Below are 24,432 nucleotides of genomic sequence, written 5' to 3' on the forward strand. Positions count from 1 at the left end.
GCTGTTTTAATAGTTATATTTTATTAGTCGATCATTTCAACAGCAATTTTTTCAAGTATTTGCCTGAACGTTTCTAAACTAACTTTTTCGTTATATCCATCACAATCATAAGCATAATCCCAAATTTTATCAAATAATTCGTCTGGTAGATGTACATCAATATTTTTAAATATAATTTTCATCGTATTTTTATCACGACCCTCAAATTCAAAATAAAATAAAAATAGTACAATTTAGTTTCATTATTATTATATTTTTAATCATACCATGTAAAAGTCTCTGTGTGTCAATCCATAATTTGTAAATATAGATGGATTTAACAATGCTTTGACATCAGTTTCATCTCCAAAACAATCTTTATAAGCATTTATAAGAGGTCTTTGAGTATTGTATAAGATTTTTTCTAAAATTATATACCACATATATATAATCCTGTATAGTGAATAATTCATTCAAATTTTCTAATTACTTTCACTTATTCCACTGTTGGCAAAACGAGTGATATTATTTTCATATTCAATCTTATAAGATGTAGTAAATCTTTCTAAATCAAACACTTTAGAATTTTTAAGTGCGTCCGGGAGACATCTATTTGGGTCTATCAGCTCAATGAAAATGTTGTAATTTACTTTTTCGTTTTCTATAGCTTTTAATATTTTTAATACGTAATCAAATTGAAATTTGTCCGGTCTAATTTGATGAGCATAACATAATGCAAGGACCTGGTCCTTAGGTAACCATCCTGAGTTTTCCTGTAAAATAATTTATCGAACAAGATTTTCAATTTATCAATACAATTTGATCATTATTTTGTAATCTCGTTTAATGTTCTTTCTAAAAGCTATTGCTTGTACCAGACAGGATGGGAATATTTAATTATATTATAAAATCACACTAATCCGCTTGAAAAGTATTTTATAAAAAATTTGATGTTAAAATTATAGTTACATAATAGATACTTTTGTTTTTACTTTGTATTATTTACTAATACAATACAATTTTATTCTTATTTGAAATGAATTTTTATCATAATCTTTTTCATCGTCTGTTTAATGATAGACGATGAAGAAAAATAATTGATAATATTTAAATTTATCAATATACATACTATTATGTAATACTACGCGATGCGTATATCATATAATTACTCTTTTTTAAAACAAGTATTATCTATAATGTTATTTAGTTTAGATGGAATGCGTGATTGGAGAGTCTATCAAAAAGAAAAAAAATTACAATAACAAATATAGATACTTTGTGAAGTAATGTAATTTAAATTTTATTTGATTTTCATACAAGATCAGATTTTAGCTCCCAGTATTTTTTATCATATAAAAAACACAATAAACATGCATATGTAATTGTGAATGTGTTAATCATTTATTTTTTTAATTATTTCGAATTATATATAAAAAGTAATAATTCATATTTAAATCAATATTTTTTAAACATTAAAATATTTTAATAGCGATCTCGGTTATCTCTAAGAGATAAGTAATTAGATTATTTGTCTTATTTTTGTTTAGTTTTATATATGCTATCACTAAAATAAAAAATTAATTTATATAGATATTTTCTAATTGTTTAATATTTTAATCGATATTTTATAACAATAAAATAAGTATATACATACGTACCTTATCTAAAGATAAGTATATATCATATAGTTTTCTTAAATTACATTTTCTTCTTTTTACATAACTTTTTAATTTATTAATATTCATTAAACACTCAGTATGTAGCATTTCATTCTTATCAGGGCCGATACCCGTTAAAATATCTTTGATTCCATAGTAAGATCTTCCAATAAACTTGCCTTGCCTATTATCGACATATGGATACCGACAATTAGAATTTTCATTTCTAAAGTAAAAAAGGTAGTATAAAAAATCTCTTACAAAATTATTTGTACTTTTATATACTTTTCTAATACTTTTAACATCTCTTTGAGGACTTGATTTTCAGAATTTTTAGTTTTCTGTATTTTATTTGAATATTCATGATTAAACCATATTCCAGCTGGTAAAACTTTATTTAGTTTACCATAACGAACATTGGGATTAAAATGATTTGTATAACTTTAACATATATCGACTTTTTTAAAACAATTAACACAACAATATAATCAAATTTGTTACTTTCTTTTTACTTGTTCTCCAAGTGGATAGCTATGATGTGAAATTTTATACAAATCTGTACCATATGTATCTTCAAGAAAGAGTTGTCCTGGAAGCTTATATGGGAATACAACTTCCCCTAGAGGGTTTGCTAGGATAAATTCATAAAATTAGTTAAAAATAATAGCTCAACAGAAAGGAAAAGTATATATTAGCTTCGATGCGATGCTGGAAGATATTAGTTTTACTATGATGTGTTTTTTTTTTGTGTCTGTTATCACTTTTTTTCAGCTTTCACCAAACCGATTTCTTTCAACGATACGTCAAAAGATCACAAATCGAATTTAATCGAAGAGATTAACCTTAAAAATTGAAAAAATTCCCTTCGTTCCCAGTTAATAGGAGAAATCTCCAAAAATTGAAAAAATTCCTTTTGTTCCCAGTTAATAGGAGAAATCTCCAAAAAAATTAAAAATTGCTAATTTTTGACATTTTTTTATGGTGATAAGGGATACCATATGCTATTTTTGTGTTCAAATTCTCGATTTTATATTTTACATTTTTAACTTTATATTTATATAACTTTTTGAAAAAGTACGGATCAATACAATTTTTTTAAGATTTATACTATTTATATTCTTCTTTTATACGACATCCTTTTTTTTTAAATCGGATTATTTCCCTTTATACTTAAAGGCGGTTCAAAACTTAAAAATGCGTATAGAAAGTAGAACCTTTTTAAATTAAAATATATTTATTGATTATTCATACTTAACATAATAATCAAACATGAAAATTTATTATATTAATTAGAAGGATTTTGTTATTATTTAGGCCATATGCAAAACTCTAATTGCAGATTTGAAATTGGCGCAAAAATGGGTTTATAAATATATTTTGGTCTCTGATGAAAATTTCTTGTAGACCAGTAAAATTATTTATGAGTAACAAACAATTTTTTTTTAAGACCTTCAATTTTTATATACGTTTGCCATAAAAGTAATAACTACTTTATTATTTTTTTTAATTTCTCCGAAAAAATTACAATACTAAGTTATTAAATATCAATTTCATACTATATTTAATTGTTATATTAAATATTTATACATATATTACAATTATAAATAAGGACATAGAAAATTATGTTGCTTTTGGAATAATCCACTAATTTTTTAAAACTAAACTTTATCTACAGATTTGCATCGAAGCGTTTTTTATGATAGTAATTTTAATCACTGTCAGATTAAATCTATACTGGACTCAACTATGCTATGTCCCCATTGTGCTGCAAACCCAATGTGCTTGGTTTTTTTATTTTATTTTTTGTTATACTGTCCTAAGAAATTTTTTTTGAGACAAAATCAATCTTAATCAATACAGCTAAATTTTATTAATAAATGTATAAGTAAATAAATATACTAATTATGCAGAGTGTTTCAGACCTAATGTTAATGTCCAACCGAGGTGTTAGTTCTGTTCTACTCCGTTTGTATTTGTATATATATATAAGGTGATTTGTTTTATTTGGCCACTCGATTTCTTTTAAATAATATTAATGCTAGGACAATTTTTTTAAATGTTTTTCAGTTTCATGTATTTCTAGATATTTTAATTATTAATTACTTTTTTATTTCATCCCTTGTACCTTACAAGGGTATCAACTTCAAATTTTTTAATGCCTACATACAAATTTAACTGGCTTATAATGTGAAAAATAAACGGTAGCAGAGTGGATTCGAATTACAGTGTGGAAGAGGCATAATGGGGACAAGTATAGATGATATAAGGTTAAAGTCACTAACATAAAAACGTTTCATTGCAAATCAGTAGACAGTATTTCATTTTAAGAAATTGATGTTTTATTAAAAATCCAAAATTAACTCTTTGTTGAGAACTCACTATTTTCTGCCTAATTGTAATTGTGTAATTTAATAGTATATATTAATAATGGGAATGGAAGCCTTTTTTTCTTGTATATAAAGTATTAAACAGGCAAGCATCTAGTCCTCCTAGAAAATTCAATGCTTGCTCAGCCCTTTTCAATATATAGGGTCTATGGTCGCCACAGCCTGAGGCGACACGCCAGTAGTGGTCATCTACTCGTTAAATAGTCATATAGTTTATACAGCCGAACCTGGACGACTCTCCGCTAAATCACTTTCACTGAATCTTTTATGTTAATTCACTCACTGAATCTTTTGTATTATTAAGTATTAACAGGTTAAAGTCGTAAAGTTATTTATAAATATAAATATAAATATATATTTAAAAATAATAAATAGAAACTAATATTCAAATGCATTAACATTTCATTTTGTCTTCCGTACCAACCCAGTCACAACATCATATTTCCTTCATTACTCCTGATTAGTAGTTTTTTGATTCTAAGTATACCACATTAAAAAGAAAAGAAAGTTAACTTTCTTAATCTGATTATTCTAACCTTCATGGATAATTTTTTCACTTATTTTTAGCTTCGATGAGAAGCTGAGAAGGTATTGGTTTTACTAAGATGTGTTTTTTTTTTTTTNTTTTTTTGTGTCTGTTACCACTTTTTCTCAGCTCTCACCGAACCGATTTCTTTCAATGATACGTCAAAAGATCACAAATCGTGATTGTGAATTTTGANACAAATCGTATCTAGTCGAAGACATTACCCTTAAAAATTGAAAAAAATTCCCTCGTTCCCCGTAAAAGGGGGAAACCTCCAAAAAAATGACAAATTTAAAAATCGCTAATTTTCGAAATTTTTTCAATTTTTTTTACTTAAAAGTGCTATAACTTTTTGAAAAATCAACATATCAATATAATTCTTTTTTATATAGATGCATAATATCATTACCTTTCATTTGGTATATTTTTTTCATAAATTTAACCCTTAACCTGCCCACAAGGGGGGATTTAAAATGACAACTTTTTCACAAAAAATTAATTTTTTTAACTTAAATTTTGAAAATGTTCCGGAAGGTCTGACACTTTTATATATATCTTAAATTAAAGCTAATGTAATATGCTTTATCATGAAAAAAAAAAATTTCGGACTTTATCTTATCTTCATGGTGAAAATGGCTACCGAATGCTATTTTTGTGTGAAAATTTTCGATTTTGTATTTTCCATTTTTAACTTTATTATGCTATAACTTTTTGAAAAATGTATGAATCATTACAATTTTTTTATGAGAAGTAGTATTTATATAGATCTTTCATTCGACATACTGTTTTTTTAAATCGGACCATTTCCCTAAATACAGGGGGGATTCAAAACATAAAAATGCATATAGAAAGTAGAACTTTTTCAACTTAACTTTTGAAAGTGTTCCGGAAGGTCTGACACTTTTATATATATCTTAAATTAAAGCTAATGTAATATACTTTATAATGGTAAAAAAAAATTTCGGACTTTATTTTATCTTCATGGTGAAAACAGACATTAAACTTAATAAAAAAAATACGATTTTTGTAAAAAAATTCTTTTTTATATTTTTAACTTTATAATGCTATAACTTCTCGAAAGATGTATGGATCAATATAATTCTTTTTTTTGTAGATGCATGATGTCTTTACCTATCATTTGGTATATTTTTTTTATAAATCTGACTTTTTACCTGCCTACAGGGGGGGATTCAAAATGACAACTTTTTCACAAAAAATTGACTTTTTCAACTTAAATTTTGAAAGTGTTCCGGAAAGTCTGACACTTTTATATATATATTAAATTAAAGCTAATGTAATCTACTTTATTATGTAAAAAAAAAATTTCGGACTTTATTTTGTCTTCACGGTGAAAATGGCTACCAAATGCTATTATTGTGTGAAAATTCTCAATTTTATTTTTTATATTTTTAACTTTATAATGCTATAACTTATTGAAAAGTGTATTGATCAATATAATTTTTTTATGGGAAATACTATTTTTTAATAATCCCTTTTTCATTCGACATACTTTATCTTAATCAGGATATTAATAAGGAACTAGCAGTTTATGAAGCTTTTGGAATAATCCACCAATTTTTTAAAATTAAACACTATCTAAAGATTTGCATCGAAGCGTTTTTTTTGGATAGTGATTTTAATCACTGTCAGATATCATTATACTTGATCCAACTATGCCACGTCACCACTGTGCCGCGACCCCCCTGTGCTGGGTTATTTTTAATTACCACTTAAATCTTTATTTTTATTTTGATGTAAAAGAAGTGATTAAATGGGAATATTTACATTTTTTCCTATATGACCATACTGTTTGACTTAAAATATGTGCATCAATAATTGTTTAAAAAAATGTAAGTAGAAAATTATTACAACACAAAAACGTTGATGTCTTTAAAGAAAAATAATATTTTTTGTTTAAATTTAGAGGCCGTTTATATACAGGTGTCCCACCGTGATTTACTATTGTTAATAATAATTTATTTAGTCAAATAGTAAATCACGGTGGGACACTCTGTATAGAAGACAAGTTAAATGGAAATTTTTTTTTAATTCATAGTATGGAGCACAATCTTTGATTTAGCATATATTTGAAGCTCGGAGTATTTCTTGAACATTTTTAAAGTTACTTTGAAATGGTATATTTTTCATGAAAATTTGTTATTTTGAATTCCCTTGTAGGCAGTTAAAGGGTCAAATTTTAAAATCAAATATACTTAATGAAAAGGAAATAACTAAAGTATTTATATAAATAAAAATTGTTTTTACAAATCGAATCTAAAAATGATGTAACTAAGTAATTAACTAGTCGATAACAAATTTTGAACCAGTACTTCAAAATTTGTTAACATATGTCTAGATAGTCTGGAAGAAAGATACGGCAGAGCAATATCTAATAATAAATATTGTCGTACTCTCACCTTAATTCCAATCTGTATTTTAAAATTTTAACTTCCGATATAATGTATAAAAATTGTTATCGACTAGTCATATTCTAGATTAGATTGTTTCTTATTTTATCACCTAGTTAAATATGTATATTGGCATAAAAAAAATAAAGTTGACGCCTTTATAAGGTACAAAGGATGAATTTCAAACTTCATCAATTATAATTGATAAATCAAGAAATTTATAATAGTTAAGAATACCAAAAATATTTTTCTTAAAATAATCATTATTTTAAGACAAGTGGCTATAATATTAAAGAAATCATTTTTTACATAGGTGTTTATTTTAAGACTAGCCATTATATTTTTCTTAATACAATAAAGTTATGTAAATTTGTTTTTTGTTTTTATAAGTTACATATGTAATTTCATTTATCTGTTATAAAATATTTTTTATGTTCATCCCTTATGTCTAATAGGAATGTCAACTTTATTTTTTTTAATGGAAACACACATTTAACTAGCTTATAATATAAAAAATGATCTAATTAATAAAGTTTCGATGGCAACTTTTGGAGTATTTCAGAAGTTATTAACATTTTTATAACTAGGCGACAGGAATTTAAAGAGAACTTAAAGGTATAAGCATAGGGTGGTCATTTTTTTGGGGGGAGATAATTAAATTTAATTGTTCTATAATAATACTTATAATTTTACTAAATTGTAAACTGGATAGTTAAGCCCCTTACCAGTCGCCTATGCTCATTGTTGAAGTAAAATATACCTTTTGTCTTAATGCCGAACACAGTTTCACTGTCAATATATTTTGGCAAGTAAGGATCATTCAGATTTTTTTTGTTTAGCAAATGATTTTCACATATTGGTAAACACTAAAGAATAAATCATTTTTGTTATTGATTTAATAAAAATGTCATACTACAAAAAAATATACAGAGATATTTTTAGATTGCTCTAAACATTTTCCATCTATCTTTTTGACATCATGAAATTGATCAAGATTACTTGTCATTCTTATAAGATTTTGAAATTAAATAATTTTTTTAATATTGTTTCATAATAAAACTATTGTTAATTGTTGCTAAGTAACATTCATGTAAGTTATTATTCAATTTATTTGTATCATGTCGTCTAAAAATTTATTTACAAATAATGTTGGCATGCGACCATTAAGTACAGAAAAAAGTTTTTAACCTACTGAGGCATTATTATTTTCAAACAAAGAAGGTTGTAATTCATTTTATAGTAGTCTGAGTAATGATGAAAATACTAAATTAGTTGAATTAAAATGTTTGAAGAAGAAAAATATATAACTCAAAATGACATGAATAATGAACATAAATTAAAAGAAATAATGGATTGGATAAAAAAAATTACCGAAATATAATGAAAAATTTGAAGCGAATAAAATTATTTCGGTTTTCACTAGTCTTACTACAGAACAAAATGTTATTAAAAATATAGGAAATAAAACACGTGATTTAGAAATAAAGCTCATTATATCGATAATCTTGTGGAAAAAATGTTATTAGAAACTAAGTACACTTGTGTATTGAACGAAAAAATAGTACATTACGAGAATAGGATAAGATATATAGAAAATATGTTGGGCAAGTATAAATTGTAGTAATTTAAAAAATAAAACCATAGAAGAAATATTTTAATGTTATTCTTACTATAACTGATAATTCTAGTAAAAATACTTAAATATAATTTTAAAACACAAAAAAAAATTTGGCCTTACAGTTACTTTCAATACATTTTTTTTTTGCAATTAATGTGTTTTGTTGTTATAAGTAAATGAGGGACAACTGTTTTTTTTTGTTTTATCCCTTCAGTTAATTACTCTGTACGTTCAGCGCATTTAAATTCTACTGATTAGACATTTTACTGGTGACTAATTATAATGGAATTCTACTGGCACATTTTTAGTGATGTAATAGTTTTATGCAAATTCTGTTGATACCATTGAAAAACATATAAAAATCTAAATTAAGAAAATTACAACTTTTAAAAACGGAATTCTTATACAGATTAGAACATTAAAATTAAAAATTTCTATTTTATGCAACAGAAAAAAATTACTTATTATAAGTTTAAAACGTTGAATACGTTTTTTGACATTGAATATGTCTGCAAAAAAAAAGTGAATTAGATAAAAAATTATAAGAGTTTTCTGTTAGATTTACTCTATTCCTTATAAGATGCAAAACTAAAGTAAGATATCCATTAGACACCACAAATTTGTTTATTCCTAGGCGAAGGAAAATATTCGATGTATATTCTAAAATATTATTATAATATTTTATTCAGTGACATATTTTGAGGTACAAGAATGCTTTTTATATTTAAAGTAGTGTGGAATCCTTTTTTCAACGATAGTCATAATAGTTTTAGAATAGCTAACTCAATAGGCCCATTTGCTTAATATATTCTCTACCATTCGATTTTCGCTTACATTTCCCTCGGATTATGTTAAAACTGTCCCAATTTAACATTAATGACGCGTTTAATTACATCATCTACCCTAAATTTATGTAATTCGAACTAAATAATAACCATTTATGATTTATGAAGTCACCAAAAGGAAGCATAAAGAAAATAATAATGAAAGGCATGAAATTTAACCGGCTATTAGATCATGTGATAAAAAGTTCCTAAGAAAGGAAAAATTGTTTAAATTTATTGGTATTAAACTAAAAAAACTAATTGATATCGAAATGATTTGTAAATTTTATGTCATATCTGTCAATTAATAAGTAAATAGTTTTATTTCTAATATCTTCATAAAACCCTTTTTTATTGTATTTTAAGTTTTCAAATTTTAAATTTAATATTAAAATAATAACGATTGGATTTACATATGTACAATTTTACAACTCCAGAGCGTAATATTTATCATGTTAAATTATTATATTACACTGAATTGCAGACAGCAACATATATGAATACTATATGAACGATTAATGTTAAAATGTTATTAAAGTAATCGAGTTAACAGTTTGAATATAATGCAATTGCTTCAAATGGTTCATGTTGATATTCTAACTTCCTGAAAGATTTTGCAGAGCTGTTGTAACATATTATCACACAAAGAGGAAAGGAAAATATGGGCTAGTGAGTACCGTTTCCATGATTGTGGGTGATGATGCTCGTGAAAAGGTAAAGTTATAAATGGTTAAACACGTGGTTCAGACAATTGTTATTCTCTAATGTGTAATTATGTGTAGCATATTTAATTTAGGTATAATTTATTTAAACATGATTTACTAAAAAGTAAAATTTTATTTAATATTCAATATAAATGCATAGAAATATAAAATTTTCTTTCATCGAAAAAAATGTACTTAGGATATGATTGAATATCTAAATTATAACAGCATATTCATATTTTTCACTAGATCACCATTATGTTTAACGAAAAAAATTTATTTTTTTTATTGTTCAACGATTGAATTCTTTCGAGAAATAGATGGTAATTTTTATTTGATCTCGTAAACTTTTATTGAAGAAAAGTTTTCATTCTAAATTTAACTTAAGCTTACAATAGTATTCGTTATTTTGCTATAATAATGTACTCCAAATAACTGAGTATAGAGTCAATTTTTCATTCTTTCTGGTTTAAAGTAATCAATCACAAGCAAAAAACATACAACAGCCGAATGAACAAAAATGTAGCACAATAGAAACTGCTAAAGTGACTGAAGAAATCGTTTTAAAAATAATTAAAGTGGTTGAATGTAAATAAATAGGATTGTGGAAAAATCTTATTCGTTTTTAATAAATTTTGTTGTTTTATTAACTATTCTTTGAAAACAAACAATTTAGATTAAAAGGCGGCTACTGTTATTTACCAACTGATAATATCATCGAAAGGCTTTTATCGATTTTATTGTTCAAGGCAATTTTTTTCTTAGGGTGTCTTGATGCTAACATATTTTTGTAATTATAAATTTGCAATAATAAGTGAATTAAAATTTAAAGAAGAATAATATCAATATGATTAAACTTTTTATAAAATAACAGTAGTAATTAATATGTCAATAAATATACTTTAAAGGCCAATACTATAATACATTAGAGAATTAAATTTGCTTTAGAAATCCATTTATCAAATAAATTAAAAATATGTTGTACATGTCTTTACCATAAACTAGTTATTTGACTATCATATTTTAATCTTGAAAATTTGATAAAATAACCAATTATTTTGTCCTAGCTATTTTAAATTATTAAAAAACCGATTAATATTCGAACCAAACTTAGTTTTGATTTTGTATTCCATCATAATAAATTTTAAACGGGATTAAAAACATTATTTTCATTTCAGTTATAATTTTAAATCTTTTTTTAAATAAGATTGCCACTTGAATTCAACCTAATTGTTCGAAATTGAGTTTGGATTTATTTTTTTAACTACAAACTCCGGATAAATAAGTTTTTTTTTATATGACTTGATTAATCAATTGAACCCTCTTTTTTTAACAAAAACCTTTTCCCTTATACTAAAAGTAGCTTATTCTTAGTGCATATTTCTTAAAATGTATATAACAAGAATTACTTAATCATTTTTATAATAAAGTAATATGACTTTTATTTGCTTCACTTCTTATAATTTTATTAATGTCATATCTTCATATACATCCAAAATATATTTTTCCCATAATAGTTAATGAGACATACATTATAAATTCATTATAGTTATAAAAAAAAAGAGTAATTTTCAGTTTATGTAACATTTGTATAAATGGTATTATAGTTATGTCAAATAAACATTTATATATTTTTATGATTTTGTCATTCAAATTATATCGTATACATTTTTATTTAAACATCACCATTAGTGAATATTTGAAATAAAATTGTAATGAATCATATTTCAGAGTTATCGATTCTTAAGGATAAAAAAATCATAAAACGATACAAATTATTATGTTTCCTTAAGTTCTCAAGGCCAATTTTATTCACTGTAATAACCTGTAAAACCCTATAAAATACATCGAGCAGAGTTTAAATAAAATTCAGTATTTTATTTTAGATTAACCTATTTTAGAGTAAATCAATTAACATGCACGTATGTCATGGCCATAACTTGACAAATTTGTTTATAAGGACTATGTTCTATAATCTATTTCATAGGATCAAACTTGACAGGGGAGATTGAATAAGTTCCATGTCAAGTTTGAAGTTTCTTTCTCAACAAAAATGCTGAAAGGTAATATAAATACAGTTTTTTTAATTTATGTGTAAAAATAAAATAAATTATATTTAAATAGAATACAATTGTAGATAAATTTAGTAGTTTTTAAAAACAGTGAAATAAAGACTAAAAATATTTAATTATATTTTAGGTTTATCAATTCGTCAAATTAAATGTACTAAACAAAGTATAGAAAATTTATTGTGATTTTGTTTATATAATAAACTTAAGAAAATGTGTGTGAAATAATAGTATTTATCGGAATAGGTTATAAAATAGTTGCAAAAAATATTAAATAAAGTAAATGTGGTTTGTTTAAGTAGGTTTAATGTTGTGTAGATATTAAAAAGTAATAACTTTTGCGAATAATTTACCATATTATTTACTTATAAACATTGAAAATTAACTTTTTGAATAAAATTTATTAATTATTAATTAATTATTTGAATATAGTATAATTATACTATATTAAAGAATTAATATCGTTACAAATATATATATATACAGGGCGGAACAGGTAAAAAATTATGTTTACTTCCGTTCTTTACATAATATGGCCTAACATTTGATACTATAGAAAAATCATAAAAAAAAAATAAAAATTTAACAAACTTCAAAACGCTGTATAAATATAACTATTGAATTAAAAAAAGCGTTTTTAATATCAAAAATTTTCTTTAAAACTTATCTGTAAAAAGAAAATCTTCAAATCTTATAAAAAAGTTAATTTTTAAAATATGTTTTGTAATTGCAAAAAATAACATGAAACATATTTTAAATATAGTCATATATTGTAAACATCGATTAATAAAAAAAGTATAAAATTTATATATATATATATATATTTTATATAATAATTTTTTCATTTGTGAAAAAATACTATTATTTACTACTTTTAAATAGTACAAGAAAATTGATATACGCTAGTATAAAAAGAAAATTATATTAATGACTAAGAAATAATTAAAAAATAAAAGATACAGAAAACTGTATAAATTTATTACATTTCTTGTTGGCTAAATAATTTTTTAGAGTCAATTCATATGTATACTTCAAATTATATAAAAAAATTGTTTTTGGTTTTAAAAAATCATTTGCATGTACCATACTTAAGGGTCACAAAAACAGCCAAATAATAATTTTTCTTACTAACTTATTTTTAAATAGTCTTTTTTTAAAAATTATAATAAGAAATTATCAGTAATAACTAGTAATGTTACAAACCCTAATTTTTGAGGTTGAAACAAACAATCCAAATATCATAGTAAACTAGAACATTAATTTTGATAGTTTTCTGACAAAACATTTAATATCGTTCTTCAATAAATTTATCGAATTATTTATTTAACTCAATAAATTAAAATATAATTTATAATTATGCAAGTTTGTCTCTTAAACAGATTTACAAAGAACAATTTAGATTCGATTTTCAAATCTAAATAAACTTGGGGTGTTTGGTTCGAATCAGTTCAAAAAATCCTTATAATAATTCACGAGAACAATGTTTTAAAAATATTTTGACAGTATATTTTTATATTAAAAATCTGATTATTATAAAATAATTTGATATAATAATTTTTGTACATACTATACAAGATGTCCGATCTATATTAGAAGAAATAATTCGGTAGTAAAATCTTTCCTTAATATTTTATGATTAAATTGTAATCTACTATCTAAAATGTCTATATTGATTCATTTATAATATTCTTAATATTTTTTTAACAAAATAAATAATATAAACTATTATGATATTATTACGGCTCTGAACTCTAATAAGTATTTAATAAAGTAAGAACGAAAAATATTTAGTGGATCAAAGTTAAAGAATTTCTCAGAAAATGGTGAGAAACTCAATAAATTAAGCGCAAATGAACTTTTTTTCGCCGTAATATTAGGTTTTTTCTTATTTCAGCATCTCAGACTCAAAGTAAGATACAGATTTAAATTATTTTTATCGGCATTCCTCAGCTGCTTGCATCCTTAATTAAAAAAATAAATATTTTTAAATAATTTGAATAATTAAAACAAACTAAATATAATGTAATTTAAATATTATTGTAAATATTCAGTAAGATCCTAAATATGTGAGAATATATAATGTATGTCTATTGAAAATTCTAATTAACATAACCGATGTGATTGATGCAGACGTAGTCAAGAGGGAGGGAATTATGATATAGTCCCTTAACCCCCACCCATACACGAATTATGTGATTAGTCAAAAAATAAAATTCCTTCGCCTATTCTAATATAGAAATCCTGGCTATGCAACGGGACGCAAAATTTTGAATTAAAAATTTCGTAGAAAAAAATTAAAAATATTATATCTATTAAAGTACATACTTTTAATAAAATTACATTTACTTAATTAGAAAACTAATGCGATAATTCGCGTACAATCTACGTGTAGATTTTTTCCAATAAAAAGACTTCTATAACTTAATATAAGTTTAAATACTACATAATTCATAATGTGCTTAACCCAATTTATTGTTCGTGTGTCAAGTTCAGCTCGCCATATACATGCAAATTATACTTAGACATTCTATCATTACCACAGGTAGAAATGATACATTCCATCGTGTAAAACCATTTGTCTATCGATAAAATGGGTATGTCTGTAAACAATTAAACAATTATAATTCATTTTTAATAGTTTAATGTGTTGTATTAACAATTTTAATTCCTTTTTTGGAATAGTAATTGTTAAAAAATTAACAATTAGTTAAACAAACTTTATGCGATTGCAAATAAAATTTGACTACAACCTATGAACTATTTTATTAATTTGAACTATATTAATAATATTTTTAATATAGTTTTAATTTTACTTAACGGTTAATACCAATTCAATTAATCATTTAAAATATTAGAATGAAAATAGCGTTGAGTATATGTATATTCTCGTAAAGTCAGTTTGACTTTAAGGAAAGTTATGACATCACTCATTTGTTATAAGCTTATAGGTTCGTTTCTAAAACATAGATAAGTTCACAAATTTAAAAAATAACTTGCTCAGCAAAGTAAATCCTTTATGTTTCAAATCCTAAGAGCAACCAAGTCGTTTTTGCAATACGTGCCGATTTTCGTATGTAATGCAATAATATTTTAGAACATTTCACATTCAATACAAAGCAATAAAAAAATAAATAAATCAAGTACACATTTTTATCTTTACGTCAAACTTACAATGTTTTTCTTATGATACCGATGAATATACCTCATATAAAAATAATTTGATAATTGCATTTTTTTTCGTTAATTTTATAAGCATAAATAAACTTAAAACGAATTAACAGTAATTTAAAAATAAAAATGTATGATACTTTTTGACATAAATTATTGTACAAAAATGAATCTTAATTATTCAGAAACAGTGCACGTTCAAAGTAATGAGTTATAACTGTTATTTATATTTAATTAAACAAAAAATATATAATTGACAATCCTCTTTTTTAATTTACAACAATTCTTCTACGGAATGACTTTTAAAACTAAAATGAAAAGTATTTATAAATTACTTTATAAAAAAATTCAGTGAAAACTCTTTTAACTATGACTGTTTAAGATCTGAATCAAAAACACAATTAACAGAATTTTTATTTAAACGTATATTTGTACGTTTCGAAATTAAAATTAAACAATTTTAGAATATAATATTAGGCATAGGGTTGTTACGTTTTATAACACTGCTAAATCACCAAAAATGTCAAAACTTACATTGATCTTATAAGACGTTTTAAATTGTTTTTTAAACAGATTATTTCTTAAAACATATTTTTTAACAATTCTGGTTAGAAGATTAGGTGTAAAAATTATAAACAAAATAACCAGAGATCTCTTTCTTTTATTTTGAGTGACAATGTTTTATTTTTAACAATAAAGTATACTTTATTTATTTATTAAAGTATACTGTTTAATTCTTCTAAGACTCTTATAAGAATCTATGCTGTACTTGATTGTGATATTAGATAACAGAAAGATAAACCATTAAAATCGAATTTTTTTTTTATTTATATAAAACTTTTAATTTGAAATATTAATTATCTTTTTCATGAAATAAAAATTAATTTCCACTGAATTTTTTAGATTACTATAAATTGGCTCTTAGCGATGGAAGTGTTTACTCGAAGTACGACCCGGTTAACAACAAGGCGCATACCACTGGCTCTAGTTTCAGTTTAAACGTTTATATTTTCCCTTAAGGCCAATGTAAGTTTTGAATTTTTTTGATGTTTTAAACAAAAAAACCCTGATACTTAGAAAACATTACCAACTATCTACTCCTTATTATTTCTCATTTACTTTAATTAATGAACCTAATTTAATACATTGGTATTTGAATTTGAATATTTTCTTATAATAACTGTATAACGATAATAATATATTAGGTCGTGTTTATTTTTATGATAGCAATAAAAACATACTTTAACTAGTAGTTAGTTTCAAATCTAAAACCGAATGACTCGTTGTTTTTTTAAAGGATGCGAGTCTTATGATCACTGCGATGATGATGTGGCGCTCTAGCGACGGAAATCCCTAGCGCTGGTACATTAGAGACGACTTGACGCTTTAACCAGTCGGTAACGACACGCGGTAGTGTTATTTGTTTCTTGTGTATGTCGCTCGCGTCCTCTGGTATTGTCTTTGATTTAATCAACACGGAGAATTAATTAAACGTGCTGCAAGTGTTAAACAATTATCTTCGAAGGTAATCATCAGCATATTCATTATAACTTATAAAAGTTGATTATTTATAGTTATGAAATACAAGTTTTAACTGGTGTCGCCAAAAAATCTATGTATATGACGAATTTTCAAATGATTACATATTTTACTATATTGTATATTAAGTTATAAATATGATAAATAAACAAGTTTATTGTTTTCTTTACATCAAATTCTAAAAAAAAATTATTCAAAGTATTGTTGATAAAAATGTATTTAGGTAGATCAAAGCGTTTTTCCAATATTATATATTGTTGGAGCATTAAAACTGCATTCTGACATTACAGACTGATTATTTGCCAAATATTTTTAATACTGAAATCTACTATTTTATTATATCACTAATTCTTTGATCTAGTGAACTGGTAATAAGAAAAAAAACTGGAGCGTAAATAAAATAAAATACTTTTGAGGAAAAATATTTAACTATTTTATATAAATGTAGATTTTCGATAAAAAATGCAGAGAGCAAAATTTCCCGTTTTTATATTTCTTTTGAAATAGTCACAAGTGGAAAAATATATTTGGGTACAAAGCCAAGAATGTATCACTTTGATGGTGTTGTCGAAATTATATAGTACAGCTTATATGTTATTACACAACACAAATTATATTTCACTAGTTCGTACAATATATTATTTGTAAACATCCTAGAAACGTTATTGTTAATTTATTTGACGTATCAAATGCCACCACTAAATCTTATTTATTAACTATATTACTTATTTTCATTACTATAAATCAGTTTTGTAGACAAAAATTAAATCTTAATGTCATCTAGTATATTTAAAATTTTAATTCTTCTAAGAATGAGTTTTATATTTATGCACACTGTACATAAACACTCAATCGTTTATTTTCTAAATACTTATTCATATTTTACTTTCAATACTAAAATACATTTATTTGAAAACATAAAAATTAATACCAACAAATATAACATTTATTAATTAACAATATGAAAAAAAAGAGGTCAATGACAAGTTTCAAATATTATTTGTTATAAGCATATATAATAGCTGGGTAAATGCATTTGTAAACTTCATGAGTATATGTTTTCCTAGATCTCATTTTGATTTCTCAAAGAATATTCTATGTAGTTGAGTTAGCTTAAATTAAATTTTCCTTCAGAGAAATTCTATCTAAAAAATCATTGTTTAAGTTATTATCAATGTTGATTGGTGATTGTGCATATTGTTTCTTTTTCTAAGTTTTAAGCTATCAATTAAAAAAATTGAAGTCTAATGATAATGTTCACAGTACAATTCATTTTTGAAGATATTATATTCTACATCATGATTAAGCATCTTTATAAGTAAACATGATAACTGTATCATAAAATCCGATTATAGGTATATGTTACTTTATTCACATTTTGTCATGAAAAATTTTATACTTTAATTAAAAAAATGGTCTATCCATTAATAAATGAAATAAAAATAGCTGAAAGATGTTTAATGTATGTAAAATGTATACATTTGATACAATAAAGTCTATCTTTAAACGCTTAGACAGTCTTAAGATTGTATTGGCACATTGAAGACTACTTACGAAAACCTAGTGATGAGTTATTGCGATTCGAAATCTTAGGCAATGAGTTCGCAACAGGCTTTCTATTTCACATCTTTTTCGATTTACTCATGTAGTAGTCAGTCATTTCCCAGTGACTGTGTAAATTGGTAAAGTCTGTTGGAAACATTATACGGAAATGTAGGCGCTGTTCCATCTGGACAGTTAATGGTAATGGTTTCTTGGAAAACAAGTACCAGTGTCGATATAAGTACGTGCANTAATGGTAATGGTTTCTTGGAAAACAAGTACCAGTGTCGATATAAATACGTGCAGCGAGTGACCAACTTAAGAATTCTAAGTTCGTGCCTCACGTACTCTTATCAATAAAAAGGGCTTAATTTGTTTTTGGGTAAGTTTTTGTTATAATTACTTCATTCATAAATATACGAAATTAATATCAAAGACCTACCTCCTAATTAACTAAAACTTATATTGAATTTTTATATCATATAATAGTATCAGGTTTTCAATAAGACATTTGCAATAATAATTCTTAAAAAAAACTATTATAGTATAGTAAATAAAACTATTAATTACAAAAAAAACTATTAAGAAAATAATTGTGGAATTTTGATTCAATATTATGACGATTAAAGATTGTAAAGCTAATAAAACTGATGCCCTATACACTTTTGCACAGTCTTTTTATAAACTACAAAGTACTAATAAACCATAATAGTTAATTATAGAGTTAAAGCGTTATCTTTTTATTAAGTTTTAAACGTTGTCTTTATTTTAATAAAGTCAAGAAATAAATGACATCAATAATTCCGAAAAGAAATATTTAATTAGTTATTTTTTATTTTATTGAACTAAATTGTGGCAATTAAGAGATGACTGTAGATTTTTAATTGTAGACAGTTAAATATAGGTTGAAAAATCTCAATGATGAATGCCAATTCAAATAAATCTCGAAGAAAATAGCACCAATCATGTAGCAAAAATAAATATTTTTATCAATTATTTTAATTAAATAATATTTATGGAAAATAAATAAAGACATTTCAATATTTTAGTAAAATTAATTGTATTTGCGTCTTTTAATATATTTTATAATGATATTGTTACATCATAACAATATTATTGAGCGATGAGCTAATATTTTATTATAAATTGAATAATGAATTGAGATTAATGACAAGCGCAGTATTGCCAACAGTACTTCTCACACAGTAGTGGACTAGTACTGGACCAATACTGATATAATATGTCAGTATCGTCCCAGACATTTTATAAAGTTTTTTCGTTCTGACAGATCACTACTGGAGGTTCTGTACAACCAATTTTACGTCATTACTCTGTCAGAAATGGCAACCAAGTATTGACCGCCAATACTGGATTAGTACTTAGACAAAACGCCAGCCAAAACTATGATAGTAGGGGCTATCCCATCGCCAGTACTATTGCAATACTTCGTCCATTCTCAATACTGGTACTTAACAACAATTTTTTTTCGGGTTAAGAAAATATGTGTAAATTAACGAAATTAATTTGACTTCCTAATTAAAATAAGTTTTCTAACTTTTTTCGTCTATGTGTTAAATAATACATTTTTTCCATAAAAATGTTTCATTTTTAAAAATCTATTTTCTTTCCTTGAATTTACAATAATGTTAGGTTGAAAGCACAAGATTTTATGAGTGCAAATTGAATTTCTATATCAAAGGATACAATGTTTTACGTATAGCATAACAACTTTTTAAAATTTTTACCGGGCACAAGTTTTTAGTATAAATATATGTATATATAAGCTTATAAATATACTATCGTAGTCCAGACGACCTAAGTACTAGAATATTTACTTAATACATAATATCTTACAATAGAAGTATGTTTAGCGTTAAAAATGTTACTTGTTTAAACAAAAAAGTATTTCTAGATTAAGCATTTCTTTTCATGCTCAAAAAAATGTAAAAAAAAATAATTCATAATAATAAGTTAAGTCTATATTTAAACCCCTAAAACATTGTTACATACAATCATTATTAACTTTTAACTTATGGAACAATTTTAATAGATCTCGTATTCTTTTTTATTATTATTAAACTACATCTAAAACTTTTTATTTTCTTACCTTATTTTAATCAAACAATTAAAATTAATATTTTATTCACAATTAATAACTATTTATTATTTCAAACTATATTTTTCTCGTGACAAAGAAATTAGTTTTTTTTATTTACTAGGAAAGTCTCTAAATTTTATATGAATATTACCTATTTAAACAAAATAAACAATTTTAATAATAGTTATTGCTTCAGAAAAATTTACGAAGACATTTCCTAGAAACTCTTTTGATGTGAACCATAGATTCATGAACATTTTATACTAAATAAAGAGCTTATGAACGTTTTTAAAACTGGGTTGGAGGAACGCAACAAAATGATTCGCATCGATAAAAATAATATCGGTTAGTACGTCGTGCATCGATGATCAGGTTTCGGGTTCGATTCCCATGCGCTATGCTATATAGTTTTCTCTTCTCCTTTACTATAAGTAAACTTTTAATGATATCTTACAAAAAAGAACAATTAATATGAACTTTCAAAAAAATTGTTCAAATAGCTATTTTAAAATTATTTTATATAATATTACTAAGTTATAAATGTATTAAATTTACTAAGTTTTAATTGTAGTTTCACTTATTTTTTTTTGTTAAATGAGTCAACATATAAAGTTTAAGATGTTTTTTTCGTCAAAAATGTGCACTGAACAAGAAAATGTTAGTTTTGTTTCATAGTTTGTAACAAAGTAAAAAATTATATAAAAACAAAATGATAAGTAAGAAAGGTTAGATTGATTATATCAGTGTCACTTAAAGCAAATAGAACTTTTGAGTTTCGTAAAAGAAAAGTTTTATCAAGTTAGCCAAGTGCCAAAAATGGTAACGTATCTAATGTCGATTGATGAGTAGAAAATATAGTTTTCTTTTGTTATTTTAAATAAAATTCTGAAATCTTGAAATCTTATAGTTGAAATTTAACTTTATCATTAACTGTTTAAACCGTAAATAAAAGCTAAAGTCGTTGTTTGATTGATTTATAATTAGTTCTGATAAAATTTATTAGAACTGATTATAAATCAATATACAGAGTATTCAGTAAGTAAGGAACAGGTAAATTGTTACAAACAATGAGAACAATAGAAACCCGTTTCGTTACTTACTGAACACCCTGTATATTACTTAATATTCCATGAGTACATGCGTTTAATACTAAAATAGGGTAAGTGATGTGTATGAAAATATTAATATCTTCACTTCCCGTCAAATCTAATGAATAAATCCTCATGGGACAATTTTAATAAAGATAGGTCACCATAAGTGTGTTATTTTATCATAAATAGTCGATTGACAGTTAATAAACAACATATACAAAATATAAAAAGTAATCAAATATCAAGCTGTTAGTTTAACGTAAAACTAATAGGTTAGCAACAATATGTTACTGTATTAATAATTTGTTATAACATCAAATTGAAGAGTCGCTAAATAAAATCGTATAGACAACTTATGAATCAACAATGAAAAATTATTAGAATAAATACACACTTCAAATTATTTTAATTTTACTAATTTTAATGCTCATTATAAAAATTAATAGCGAAATAATATGAGCACATATAGTTTTTCAAAAAAGATAGAAGGATTTACAAAGCCAGTAAATGGCAGTATATGAAGTTAAAATTTTGAGGATAAAAACAGTAAAACACAATAATCAGTAAGCAGAAACCGGATGACGTTGCTTGACAGATGTCACAAACACACAATGCAGTTATTATTTAATCTCTCATTTCAGTCATTGTCTCATAAATACCAGAGTAGCTTAAAATTTGTATTGACAAAAAATTTATTTTCTAAAAATTAAATTTTTTTTTATTTACTACTTTTAGAAGTAATTACTTTTGAAGTAATTAACTTTAATGTTTTTGTATATTTTGACGTTCAAACAATAATTAAAATTTTTTTTTTCTGTAAATAATAATCGTATTGAACTATGGCTTAAGCAGTGGACCAATTATAAGATTGGAATATATTTGCAGTCATATAGTTCTAGTAATTACTTAGCAAAACACCACAAAGTTTCGGGCAATAAATTGTTGTAATTTACCAAAGGAAATGTTTTTCTTTATATTCAAAGATTGGGATATTAAAACACTGAAGCTATGGGACTAAATAGCTGTTAAAAGACAAAGAAATCAATATCTTAACACAAAAGTTGACTTTCATATTGGATGTTAAAATTAAAAGGATAATATTAAGACTAATGTTGTAAATTAGAAATTTCTGTCAAAATTGGATATTTAATCAAGTAATTGTAAAAAATTGTTTCCATAGTAATTCTAAATATTTATTTTCATTCATAGAGTCCTAATTTCTACTCACTATCACTTTCTCTTAGGAAAGGGATAGTCAATTCGCTTTTAATAATAAAAAAAGAAAACATAATTTTTTAACATTTTTATTTTAAACGATTATTTTCCTGTTTACACATTAAATTCATAAATATATATTATTTGTTTAATGAGTGTATAATTGTAATTTTAATGTGTAAACCGTGAAAATCTTATTTTTTCTCGAGATTATCCCAAAAACTTAGGGTCGCTCACCCGTATCCTAAATCTCCACTAAATATAATCTCCCACATTATTTATACAAACCAGCAATCCTTATATCAACCTCAATTAAATTTTACCATCTACTTTTTGATCTTCCTCTATCTATTCTTCCCTTAAAATTCATATCCATAACTGTTCTTACAGCTTCCGATTCTTGTGTCCTCACAATATGGCCAAACCATCTAGCCTATTTTTTCTCATCTTATCAATGATTGACGCTACACCTATACTCACTCTTATATGTTCGTACCTTATCCTATCTTCTTTAGTCACCCATGTTCATCCATCTAAGCATCTTCATCTCTGTTACACTCATTCTCTGCTCTATTTTCTATATTATCAGCAAACAATATGCACCACGGTACCTCTCCTTGTATATCTCTAATAATTTCATCCATTAATATAAAAAAACAAGAAACTTGGTGCACTCCTACTCTTACTCTAAAATCTCATGTTACTCCATCCACACTTTTTACCCTGTTAAGATTGCTATCATATATACTCAGTGTTATATTAATATACCTTTTAGGATACTTTTTCACATTAATACCCATTTTAAAATCTCTCTCAGTATTTTATCATACGCTTTCTCCTAATCTCTAAATACCATATATATATTTTTCTTCTTTTCCCTATAATTTTCTATTAATTGTCTTACATAAAAAAAAACCCAGCACAGTGGTGACGTGGCATAGTTGGATCAAGTATAATGATATCTGACAGTGATTAAAATCACTATAAAAAAAAACACTTCAATTCAAATCTTTTGATAGTGTTTAATGTTAAAAAATTGGTGGAATATTCCAAAAGCTAGATGATCTGCTATTTCCTTATTAATATCCTGATTAAGATAAAGTATGTCGAATGAAAAAGGGATATAAATATTATTTCTCATAAAAAATTGTGTTGATCCATACACTTTTCAATAAATTATAGCATTATAAAGTTAAAAATGTAAAAAATAAAATCGAGAATTTTCACACAAAAATTCGGTAGCCATTTTCACCGTGAAGACAAAATAAAGTCTTAAAGTTTTTTTTTCCATAATAAAGTATATTACATTAGCTTTAATTTAAGATATATATAAAAGTTATGGCATTTTTAAGTAAAAAAAATTGAAAAAATTTCGAAAATTTGCGATTTTTAAATTTGTAATTTTTTTGGAAGGGGGGAACCCTTTACGGGGAACGAGATAATTTTTTTAAATTTTTAGGGTATGTCTTCGACTAGATACGATATGTGATCTTTTGACGTATCGTTGAACAAAATCGGTTCGGTGAGAGCTGAAAAAAAATGGTAACAGACACAAAAAAAATAAATAAATAAATAAAAAAACACATCATAGTAAAATTGATACCTT

The 24,432-nt window shown here is 24.6% G+C and overlaps 2 protein-coding genes across 9 annotated transcripts in view; one reads left to right on the forward strand and one right to left on the reverse strand.

Moving 5' to 3' along the window:
- Positions 1-23: 23 nt before the first annotated feature.
- LOC126895960 (uncharacterized) lies at positions 24-7,964 on the reverse strand. Its single transcript, XM_050668320.1, has 8 exons — positions 7,887-7,964; positions 7,719-7,824; positions 2,139-2,268; positions 1,923-2,078; positions 1,638-1,863; positions 470-752; positions 267-403; positions 24-200 (listed from the first exon to the last, which is right to left on the reverse strand). The coding sequence occupies exons 1-8, from the start codon at positions 7,962-7,964 to the stop codon at positions 24-26; spliced, it is 1,293 nt and encodes a 430-aa protein (XP_050524277.1).
- Positions 7,965-16,638: 8,674 nt separating this feature from the next.
- LOC126896385 (neuropeptide CCHamide-2 receptor-like) overlaps positions 16,639-24,432 on the forward strand; it is a 68,424-nt gene continuing 60,630 nt past the window's right edge. For all 8 annotated transcript variants that reach the window (XM_050669117.1, XM_050669115.1, XM_050669118.1 and 5 more), the window contains exon 1: positions 16,639-16,866. The gene's annotated coding sequence lies outside the window, so the exon portion shown is untranslated. The remainder of the gene's footprint in view (positions 16,867-24,432) is intronic.

Source organism: Daktulosphaira vitifoliae, unplaced genomic scaffold (genome assembly GCF_025091365.1).
Source record: "Daktulosphaira vitifoliae isolate Bord-2020 unplaced genomic scaffold, ASM2509136v1 Scaffold_1, whole genome shotgun sequence".
Taxonomy (NCBI): Eukaryota; Metazoa; Arthropoda; class Insecta; order Hemiptera; family Phylloxeridae; genus Daktulosphaira; species Daktulosphaira vitifoliae.